The sequence below is a fragment of the Hibiscus syriacus genome, unplaced genomic scaffold (assembly GCF_006381635.1).
Source record: "Hibiscus syriacus cultivar Baekdansim isolate YM2019G1 unplaced genomic scaffold, ASM638163v2 tig00008665_pilon, whole genome shotgun sequence".
Classification (NCBI taxonomy): Eukaryota; Viridiplantae; Streptophyta; class Magnoliopsida; order Malvales; family Malvaceae; genus Hibiscus; species Hibiscus syriacus.
In genome coordinates this window covers 35,260-46,624 of record NW_024062170.1, presented here as the reverse complement: position 1 = coordinate 46,624, position 11,365 = coordinate 35,260, and the positions used below count along the sequence as shown (strand labels likewise).

The following is an 11,365-nucleotide window of genomic DNA, read 5'->3' as shown; positions in this document are numbered from 1 at the left end:
TAGATCGATAAATATAAATTGAACTATGCCAGACAAGAAAAATATAAGGGTGATATTTGGGAAAAATCACCTTACAACTTGAAATTTGCTGTAAATCACCTGGGAAGCCGAAGCTTCAAATAGTATAAAGCCAAGCCCGCTGATCTTTGCTTAGCTCACACTGTCAAGCTCCCTGAGACCTAGCTAGCTAACTAGCTAGCTGTTCTTCATTGTTTATTTAATTTTTAATTTTCTTTTTTTTAATATTTAAATCTTCAAGATACCTTCATCTCTTCTGCAAAACCGCCTTAGCCCTTATATCTCTGTCTTTCTCCTTTCATTATTCTCTAAAAGAGCAGCTCTTTAATGCACCAACAACCGCCTTTAAGCTCTCCTCGTTTTCTTAAAACCTTGTAGCAAAAGGGTTTCTTTTTCTTCCAATTTCTATTTCAGAAAACAAAGAACCAAAAGTTTCACTTCCCTTGGATCTTTTCTTTTTCACTATCTGTTCAAAGGATGAATAAACAAGATGCCATGAAGATGCAGGTACTGTTTAACTTAATTAGTTCACCTTGGGTCATTTTTGAAAAAAAGTAATGATTTTTACTTGATTTTCAACACTGTTTATGGTTGTGTTTTGTTTCCAGACATGGGTTCTCAAAGTGAATATACAGTGTAGCTGTGATGGGTGTAAGCAGAAAATAAGGAAGCTGTTGCAGAAAGTTGATGGTATTTGTTCTTATATGTTCATCTTTTTAGCTAGTTATTCGAGTTTTATTTTTGGGGTTTTAATTGATTTCTTTATTGTTTTGGTTAGGGGTGTATACGACTAGTGTAAATGTAGATCAAGGGAAGGTGACGGTGACCGGGACCGGTAATGTTGATCCGGCTGTACTCATCAAGAAGCTGCAGAAATCTGGGAAACATGCACAGTTATGGGGTTGTGCTGAAAAGGGGGGTTCAAATAATTTGCCCAACCAGTTCAAGAACATAAGTATGGATGGTGGCAAAGGGGGGAAGGACAACAAATCTCAGAAAGGCGGTGGTGGTGGAGGCGGCGGCGGCGGAAATAACCAGCAGAAAGGTGGGCAGCAATTTGCACCACAGCATCTGCAACATATGCAGCAGATGATGAAAGGGTTTAACCCTCCCAAAGACCAGAAATCTGTCAAGTTTAACTTGCCTGAGGATGATGGGAGTGATGATGATTATGATGATGAGTTTGATGATGAATTTGATGATGAGTTCGATGATGATGATGAGGAATTTGGTCATGGACATGGGCAGGGTCAGATGCAAAACAAGATGGTGGCTATGATGGGAAAAGGCCATGGGGGGCCAAATGGTATGATTAATGGTCATGCCATGAATGGTAAAAAAGGCGGTGGTGGTGGTGGGGATAATGGGAAGAAAGGTGGAGCTGTTGATATGCCCATGGTGATGAAAGGCATGGGGGAGAAGAAAGAAGGCAAAAAGAAAGGAGGAGGTGAAAAGAATAAAGGGGGTAAAGGAGGTGATAAACATGGTGGTAAAAAAGGGGGTGGGGGAGGAGGTTTACTTGGGTTTTTCAAGAAGGATAAAAGTGGAAAAGATTCCGGTAAGAAGGGTAAAAATGAGTGGGATGATTATGGTAAAAATAAGGGCTCATCTCATAATGCAAATGGAGGCCATGGTGGTGGTGGGAACAATAATGGCAATGGAGCTAAAAAAGGTGGGGGCAAAAATGGTGGTGGTGGGGGCCATCATGAGATGATGAACAAAATTAAAAGTGGTGGGTTTCAAAACGTTGATGTTATTAATCATGGCAAAGGTGGTGGTGGGGGTGCGGCCCCTGGCGGTGGCCACGGAGGTGGCAATGGAAGCAAGAATATGGGACAGATGGGCCAAATGGGGAATTATCCAATGAACCAGATGGGTAACTTTGCTGCAGTACAAGGACTACCAGCACCAGCACCAGCACCAGCAGCACCAATGAACAGTGGTGGTGGGTATTATCAAGGGATGGGGCCTGGGAATCCCTATAATCAGCCTCAATATATGCCTGCCATGATGATGAACCAGCAGAGAGCAAATGGGGGGATGTATCAGCCAATGATGTATGCTCAACCATATCCTCCCCAAGCAAGCTACGGCCCTCCGCCTATGCATCAGCCCCACTCCGAATCGTATGCTCATTACTTCAGTGATGAAAACGCAAACAGCTGCAGTATCATGTAAAATTTTCCCAGTATTAGTAATGCTTTTTCTTTTCCATCGATCTTTTTTGGCTCTCACTAGGGTGCTTTACACAAAAGCTTGCAAGGGAAATGTTTAGTTTTCCCTATAGGCAAATCCCCCCAAACCCTGTTTTTCAAGTCCTGAGGGATGTATGATGAATAGATATAGTTTTAGTTTTGCTCCCCCCCTCAAATAGTGTACCCAAATGGATTTCCATGTGAATTGTTGGATCGGTTATTGTCTATACTAGGGTATAAACTTGAGCCCATTTATGAAATGCATGAGTATTCTAAGGGTGTTTAATGATTTGAGTCGTGAGTTGTTCGAATTTGATTTAGTCAAAACTAAGTTAATAATCGATTTAGATCGACTCAATTCGAACTCAAACTCGACTTAACACTTTAAAGAGTTGAGTTGAGTAAGGTATAATTCAATTTGTAAATTCGCGAGTATGTCGCTAACTTTTTTTTAATAAATTTTTAGTAGTTATTTTAAAAATGATTTCATTAAAAGAGAGGAAGTTTAGATAATAATTATTAATTTGATAATAGATAATAAGGAACTTGATAAAACTTGATAAATGTATTCAAAAAAATTTGACCCGGATGATCTGATTCGTCGACCCGCCGACTAGACTAAAAAATACCGAGTATTTATAATAAAAATATTCGATTTTACGTGTCGGGTACTCGACCTGCTACTTTTACCGGGTTTTCGGGTCGATATTTTGGGGATTATGTGATATAGGTAGAATTAAATGACACTTCTGAAACTACATTTGAGCTAAACATATATTTAGGGGATCAATGTGTTCGTGATAATGATAATTTTGATATCTTAGCTTGGTAATTTGTGCAAACAAATAGTTATCCTATTCTTATGAGTTTGACACATGATATACTTGTGATTTCGGTTTCTACCGTTGCTTCGGAGTTTGCTTTTAGTTCGGGAGGATGTGTTCTTGATTCCTTCCGCACCTCTCTCACTCATAAGTTGGTGGAAGCTCTTATTTATACTCAAGATTGAATATGTGCTTCTCATGAACCCATCATGACAGAGGAGAGCTTTTAAACATTAAAAAATATAGAAGAACGTTAGTTTTCGATTCCAAATTTATTAATTTTATTTTATAATATTTATCTACTTATTTTAGATATTTAAATAATTTAATTTCGAAACATAATAATAAATGAGAAGAAGGAAAATTAGATTTTTTTTCATTTTTTCTAGGTTAATTTCCTCACATAAATGAGATAAAAGAAAGTAATATACTTAAGATAAGTAAAAATTTCATAAAAATGATAAATAAAAAATATCAAGGAAGTTGAAAATTTTGTGATATTCTATAAACGGATAAAATTGTTTATGTTTTTTTTTTTACTTTTTATTTTGATGATTATCAACAAAATAAAAAAAATATCCACAAACTACTTCAAATTGTTGTCGTTATAGTATGTTAGTTAAAATTTAAATAATTCTATTTAAATGAGTTTTTCTTAAAGTGATAAATTATAAATTTTAAACATTAATACAATTAAGTAATTTTTAGAGTTAAATTGATGTAAAAAATCACACGATGAAAATGATAAATTAAATCTACTAAAGGGACAAACGTATTCTTTTTAAGCCACAATTTTTTTAAGTATAAAATAATTATTAAAAAATTATGGGTAAACTATACAGAAAACCCCTTTATTTTGATTTGATCGAATTTGATCACCGGTTCAAAACTTATATGTATTTAGTTCTTTATGTTATCGTTCCGTTTGATTTTAACTCCTCAACCGCTAACTTTTGGTAACCTATAAACGGAAATCTGAGGACAATTCCTTACAGCAATGGTTGTCGTGGATACATGAGAGTATTTTCTGAATAGATGCATGCAACAATGGTGGTCGTGGAGAGCCCAACAACACTCGGGATATCTTCAATCTTTCTGCTTCACAATGGTGATATCTTGTTTTATTAGGATCAGACAGAAAATAAAAAGAATTATTTGTATAGTTTATTCAAATTTTTAGTTATCGGGTTAATGAGAGTTAACGACTGAGGACTAAAACCGAACAAACTGATAACGTAAAGGACCAAAATTACTATTTTTTTGAATCGATGACTAAAACCGATCAAACCAAAAACATAAGAGAGTGTTTGTATAATTTATCCAAATCATTATGAAATCGATCCTCTTAATTCAATTACTTCATTCATAATATCAGAATTTGAAACCCCAAATACCAAAGCTAAGATCATTGACTGCACTGCAATTATTTTCGATCTCTGGTTTATGATCCAATTTCGTCTCATAGGTATCACATTTCTTGCCAACTTGACTCCTCTCAACATCCAAGTTTTGAACAATATCTAAGAATTTTGTCCGAACAAATCATTGAACTACATCTGTCATCTTTGCCTAATCTTAAACTGCAAAAAGACAGATATATCATTCAGACATGGAATTCCATTACTTTCGAGAATGATACCGACAATCCACCCAACACAAGACTCAACACTGATTTGTCTTGTAAAGATAAATGAAGTTAATACTCAACACAAGACTCAACACGAAACATGGCGAAAAGCTCGAAGTTCGGAGCTTTCATGGAGAACTTTACTCTCCAACCAAGCTCTTCACAGCACCAGCTCCCCTTGAGTGGCCTTACCTTTGCTGTTAAAGACATGTTCGTCACCGCTTTGATCCATCTTATACTAATTTTTTAGCATCTTAATGCTTTGTATGTCTAAAGTCTAATTGATTTTAAGTTCATTGGAACTACGAACTAGATTTGACATAGAGGGATACATCACTGGCTTCGGAAACCCTGACTGGGCTGGGACACATTCCGCCGCTACAGCGACAGCGCCCGTAGTGACGGACCTCCTAATGGCAGGTGCAACTTGTCTTGGAAAAACCATCATGGATGAAATGGCTTACTGGTTAGAATTTTGATAAATTTATATGACTGCATATATATGTATATGTACATAATACTTGTATGTGTGATTTTTTTCTTATTCAGTATGTATGGAGTAAATAAACATTACGGCACTCCGACGAATCCTTGTGCACCAGGCAGGGTGCCCGGAGGATCTTCGAGCGGCTCTGCAGTTTCTGTAGCTGCGATGCTAGTGGATTTCTCCCTTGGTGAGTATTTCCATTGAGATGTCTTTCACTGTATATCCTCCTTAACCTCCTTAAAGTGAACTAGCTTTTGTTTTCTAAAACAGGAACCGACACTGGAGCAAGTGTAAGAGTCCCTGCATCGTACTGTGGAATTCTCGGATTTCGGCCTTCTCTCGGCGCCGTCTCTACTGTAGGAGTTGTTCCTATGTCACAGAGTTTTGATACTGTGGGTAAGGGATATATGTAACTAGAGCAACTAATAAATACTTTGATCTATACTTTTATGTCTTAACCACATAGCTGGCAGGGCCTTCATTTGGCATCATTCTTTTGACCCCAAAAATTCACATGTAGGTTGGTTTGCTCGGGATCCTATGATTTTAAACCGCGTTGGACGTGTTCTTCTGCATTTACCTGATGTCGATCCTATCGAACCGAGTCAGATTATTATTGCAGATGATTGTTTTCGCTCGTCTAATGTTCCGAGCGATCGAACAGCTCAAGTTCTAGTAAAGTCAACTGAAAAGCTCTTTGGAGGTAAGTAAATCTACCAAAGACTTCCTCGGCTAGGCTCGAATGGTAACATATATGATTTTATGTGCATAAAAGTGCAGCTCAATGTGTTAAGCATATTATTCTTGGAGACTATGTGAAGGACAAAGTGCCAAGCTTGCAGCATTTCATTGATAAGGGAAATGAAGACCAAGAACTTAATATACCATCATTGGCAGCCCTTTCAAATGCAGTGAGATTACTTCAGAGGTGCGAAAACATCTCGAAATTTTTTAGTATGAACTTAAGATAAGGTATTTAAGCATTGTTTATTTTCCTGTAGGTATGAATTTAAGAATAACCATGGTGAATGGGTCACCAAAGTGAATCCGGATTTCGGTCCAGGAATATATGAACGCATATGGGATGCGATTAATGTAACCGGAGAAAATATCGACTTCATCCACTCTGTGCGAACAGAATTACGTGCTGCACTCACCACACTGCTTGGGGTAAGAAACATCTATTACTTCCAATGTGAAGCAGTTCTAGGCAAATCCTTTTTTTCTTTCGTATAAATCAGTCAACTAATACGATATCTTAAGGATCATGGAATCCTTGCACTCCCAACAACACCAGAGGAACCGCCAAAAGTGCAAGAAAATCCAGCTGCATCGGATATGTTCTTTTCTAGGCCTTTCGGCTTATTGTCGGTTGCCGGAGCATCTGGTTTCTGTCAGGTTCGAAATTGATATGCTATAAGTTATGTTGTTCTTTTCCTTTTTCTTATGTGTCTTTGGTAGGTATCTTGATTGGGTTGAACTATCTGTTCTCTACAGGTTAGTTTACCTCTAGGGATGTATGATGATGTTCCTGTGGCAATTTCCCTAGTGGCAAAACATGGTTCAGATGTATTCCTGCTGAATCTTGTTGAGACTTTATATGATACCCTCCAAGAAGAAACTAGACAGCTCAAAGAATAAATTATATCTTCGGTAAGTTATCTGGCCTAGAAACAACCGTGCCGGTGAATCCGCGTGGTAATGTAGTTAATGGCTTGATGCTGCAATATAGGATGCAGAGCATATGAGAAACTGCTACTCTGTATAATATATAGTTTTAAGTTTGGACACTGCTGTTAAGCTATTGGGCACAAAACTTGTTCCTGCAATTTTATTTTTCCTAGAACCACTTAAGTATACACTACAACAGTTGAAACACATTGAGACAATAAATCACCATATAAACAAAGACAATCAGGTTTCTTTAGATTCAGAAACTATCGATGGAAACACTGCCGAGCCCTCGTCCCCATGCTATCCAGCATTTTGAAATAGGCGTCTCTCCATGACTTCTTAAACAGAAAAGGACCTGCAATACTCCAAAACGCAGCGACAAATCCCAGTGCTGCACTCACGTAAAACCAAAACCAATCAACTTCAAGTCCACCCTCTGATCCCTCCCTATTTCCTGCATCATCAGGCTTCACAGCATTTATGGTGCAGTTATCTGTAAGTGGAGGTCCGCAAAAGTTGTTACCAGCAAAATTTGATGCATCGACACTTTGGAGTTGAGTGCCTTTCGGAATCTCCCCTGTTAAATTGTTGTATGCCACGTTCAAGTAACTCAAGAACGTCAATTTTGAGATACTTGGAGGGATTGCACCAGAGAGTTGGTTGTATGAAAAGTCCAGAGATTCTAATGTCCCCATATTGCCAATAGTCAGAGGGATCCTTCCCGACAAATGATTTGAGTGATCTCAAGCCTAGAAGATCAGTAATCCCGACAGGGATTTCTCCAGTTAAAACGTTGTCTGAAAGGTCCAAGATTGTCACAAGTCGAAGGGTGCTACTGTATTCAAGCAATATCCCCTTGATCACCACTAAAGTTGTCTCTATCGAGTTCTTGAGATGGCCGAAAGAATAAGAAATTGGGTCACTCGAGTTTCTTTTATCGACCATGGAACTGAAATTATTGAAGCATTCTGGTATCTTTGACAAGTGTCGTTTTACTCGTCAAAATAAAATAAATCTTCTTCTCAAATAAAATAAATAGAATTAAGTATAATATAGTGAAAGAAGGTTGATCCATAGGGACTTAGAAATTCCTGAGGTAGTATTATGTTGATTTTATTTCAAGGGGCTAAAATAGAACAATAAAATAAAAAGGGGGAATTTTGCGAATGTGAGAAAAAGAAAGGTAAAGAATGTAGAGATTAAAATCAAAGTAAAAGAAACGGAAACGGAAACGTAAATAAAGTTGAAAACAATAATGATGAAATCGCTTCAAGCTAGATTTGTTTCATAACATGAACTTAAACAATCAAAACATGCTAAAGATAATCAACGGAAATAAAAAATTTCAACCAAGTATTCAACAAATTCAATCAAGCATACAATCAAACAATTTCAAAGACAAGATGAAATTCAATGAAATATTTACCCCTTCACTTAAATCGTATTGCCCCAATATGGAAATAAAATGGAAAGTGCAAGAGGTAAGGGTAAAGAATATTCCCCCATGGTCATTAGCGACCGCGACCATGGCCACGGTTGTAGCTAGGGCGAAGGTAAGACAAAATCTCTTTGATGTTCGCCTCGAAGGAGTGGAGGTAATCGTTGACATCGTGCATTTATTCTCGCAATTTCAGAGGCAGCGGCGGCTGTGGAGACCGAGGAGGCATATTTCGGCGAGTGAAGACTCGTTCAGTGCGTGGCGTCATCACTCCCGATGGAATAAAATACGGTGCGATGGCGGTTTCGACAAGCAAACCCATTGAATCCAAGCAATATTCATCTAAGCTATCCATAGAGAACGCGTAAGTAAAATCCATAATATCGAAATTAGCAACACGAGATGCTAAATTTGTGATGTAAGGACCAATGATTAAAAGACGATTGGATGGAATAACGATCTCGAATGCATGGGCGAACCAAAAGCCCAAGTTTACCTTTCTACCAGTGAACATACACCAAAGGAAGAAAAGTTCAGTCTTACTTAAAATACCGGAAGAATAATTCCATCCCGAATAGTTGTAAGCTAAGAACTGGTTTATGTATTGTAATAGGAGGTCGTGAAAGTGAATCGCCTTGGTCGAGCTGGGGTTGAAGGGTTGATTGTCGAAACCAGTGAGCAAAGAATAGGCCGAATCTGCGTCGAATTACTGTGGTATCTCGATTAAAGCAGTTAGATATTCTAGACTCGTGACGTTTGTCACGAATCCATAGCAAGATTGAAATTGGAAATAGACATGCTAAATTGATTTCCACACAAACGAAACAACATCAGGAGATTCGATAGAGACAAATCGAGACCGTGAAAAATGTGAAAGTTGAATAAAACTCGAAAATTAGTTCATAAAAAGTGTCGTTTTAATTTGAGAAAATAACGTCCAACCAATGGCATCAAAGTATGCACGAACAACATCTTGAATATGAAGATTTTCGAGAGTGCGGTTCGAGATAAACTTACAGACTCAAGAGGGACGATGGCAGATGGATTGAAAACTAACCAACTAGTCGTTTTCGAAGTGCAAGAAGTCATTCAAACGTTCCTCGGATGGGACTATATAGGATCGGCCACGTCGATTACGTTCGAGATTCTCAGACGTCGGTGGTGGGTTGCCAGGATGCTACGGAAAGGCATTCGAACTCGACATATGGAAAGAAGAATGGGGTTGCTCAGTAAAACCGAATGAAGGATGGTACATTAGTAAGGGTCGATGGAAACGAGTTCGAAATACCTCTGAAACATGGTCTGATTCGGCGGAGTGCATTGCAAAAGAAGGAATGACAGAGTGCCTTGGTCGAGAGGAGGAAGAAGAAGCCACGGTTGGCATTGAATGAAATGACGGGGTTAGAGAACATGGAGGTGACGGACGACAAGTAGTGCTCGGTCCGGCAATATCTGGGCATCGCGAGTGGCGGTTGATGGATGGAGGAGAGAGAGTCGGTGCATAAAACGGTTCGGGCTTATTTTCGACTGATGTCTTTAGATTTGAAGTCGTTATTGACGAGAGGAGGGGTGAGAAGAACAAAGTTTTTGGCTGTTCGTGAAAGGAGTCTCCTCCATTCTCTGTCGCAAAACAATACCGGTAAGCGACTCCCAAGCCCTTGAATTGCATTTCTATAAAATTTGGTGAGACTCCGACTAGTAGAGTCACCGCATGCACCCCACGCACTGCCCTCCGCGTGTGGGCTTCGTCTGTCGCTAGGGGAGTCTTCTATAACTGGGCTGGACCAATCTAAACCGGCCTGAGTTGTACCAACCCGAGTTGACTGAGCCATTAATCAATACGATCGAGTCATTGACCGAGCCGATCGAGGCGTAAACCAAGCCGCTGAGCCGAGCCATCGAGTCGAGTCGAGCCGTTGACCATGTTGATTGTTGATTACCCATTGATCGACAGTTAATTGCTATTGACAGCCCGTTGATCGACAGTTGACTTTTTTAAAAGCACATATCCTAACATTTTTTTACATATTTTTATATTAAACCTTTGTAAATGGAGTAAATTGGATCTATCTAGTGGTGGATCTATTAAGGATCTATGGTGGGTATATGCCCACTTGAAATTCAAATTTTCTTCGAATAATTATATATAAATTTTTTATGTGATTATTATATTTGTGTGTTCACATTAAAAAAATATTTTCGAATCCGTGGTTCGGTGCATTCCTACCCCAAAGTAAGAGAGGAGAAGCCCCACATGTTTTGACTGAAAAGGTTGACATGTGAACAAAATCCATGAGAAAACATCATGTTTTCAAGGACACTTCCAAATTCCCTTTTCCCCCCTTCCCATGGGATCCAAGGCATGAAATGATGTGAAGTTGACCATTGCTCTTGTTGCTCAATTGAGTTGTCCACACACACAAAAAAAAAACTTTTTAATCAAGGTTGAATTATTGGATTGAAAGCTGCAACAATGGCGTATTCAGACATTATTTCTTATTATTAACCATAAATGGCCAAATCTTGGCTCATGTTCCTAACCTCTGCCACCCATGTCTATATGATTAACCCTATTGGTCTAACTATGGTTTTAGTCCCTCTAGTATACTGGAATTTTAGATTTAATCTCTTAATTTAAGTTGGCACAAATTGTTCTAACTACTTTCAAAATGCTATCAATATGTTCAAATTAATATCACTGTTAGTTATTGTCTTGAAGTGATAATATGATTCTGCCAACGCAGTAAATTCAAGTGGTAAGAAGCTTGATATCACTTGAGCGAGTATCGAGTTATAAAATCTTGGGAGAACCGGGAGGGAAGCAAAAGAAGTTATAATAAGATTTTTTTTTTTAGAATCTTAATCATTTGACTAACATGTAAATTTGTTATTGATTAAACATGATTAATTGGATTTTCAGATAACTCTTAATAATAAAAAAAAACATATTTTTTTAAAGAAAATCAAAGTCATCAATAATCAAATCGGTAACAGCAACTTATGGAGTTATGTAACCAATCTGAACCTATAAAAGTAGGCCACCTTAATCCAAGCTTGAGGTAAATCACAAATTTTACCAGGGGGGCTAAAATCATAATTAGA

The 11,365-nt window shown here is 38.1% G+C and overlaps 2 protein-coding genes across 3 annotated transcripts; both read left to right on the top strand.

Annotated features, from left to right (window-relative positions):
• The first annotated feature begins 288 nt into the window (after positions 1-288).
• Positions 289-2,304, top strand: LOC120202344 (heavy metal-associated isoprenylated plant protein 34-like). Its single transcript, XM_039202781.1, has 3 exons — positions 289-525; positions 627-708; positions 797-2,304. The coding sequence occupies exons 1-3, from the start codon at positions 496-498 to the stop codon at positions 2,194-2,196; spliced, it is 1,512 nt and encodes a 503-aa protein (XP_039058712.1). The 5' UTR covers positions 289-495; the 3' UTR covers positions 2,197-2,304.
• A 2,418-nt stretch (positions 2,305-4,722) lies between these two features.
• On the top strand, positions 4,723-6,813 carry LOC120202346 (amidase 1-like). Of its 2 annotated transcripts, none has more exons than XM_039202783.1 (9): positions 4,723-4,874; positions 4,978-5,130; positions 5,214-5,338; positions 5,422-5,547; positions 5,672-5,854; positions 5,962-6,079; positions 6,153-6,321; positions 6,415-6,549; positions 6,649-6,813. In XM_039202783.1, the coding sequence occupies exons 1-9, from the start codon at positions 4,765-4,767 to the stop codon at positions 6,790-6,792; spliced, it is 1,263 nt and encodes a 420-aa protein (XP_039058714.1). In that variant the 5' UTR covers positions 4,723-4,764; the 3' UTR covers positions 6,793-6,813. The 2 variants fall into 2 exon arrangements, with proteins under 2 accessions (XP_039058714.1, XP_039058713.1); XM_039202782.1 differs by having other exon boundaries at positions 5,932-6,079.
• Positions 6,814-11,365: the final 4,552 nt, after the last annotated feature.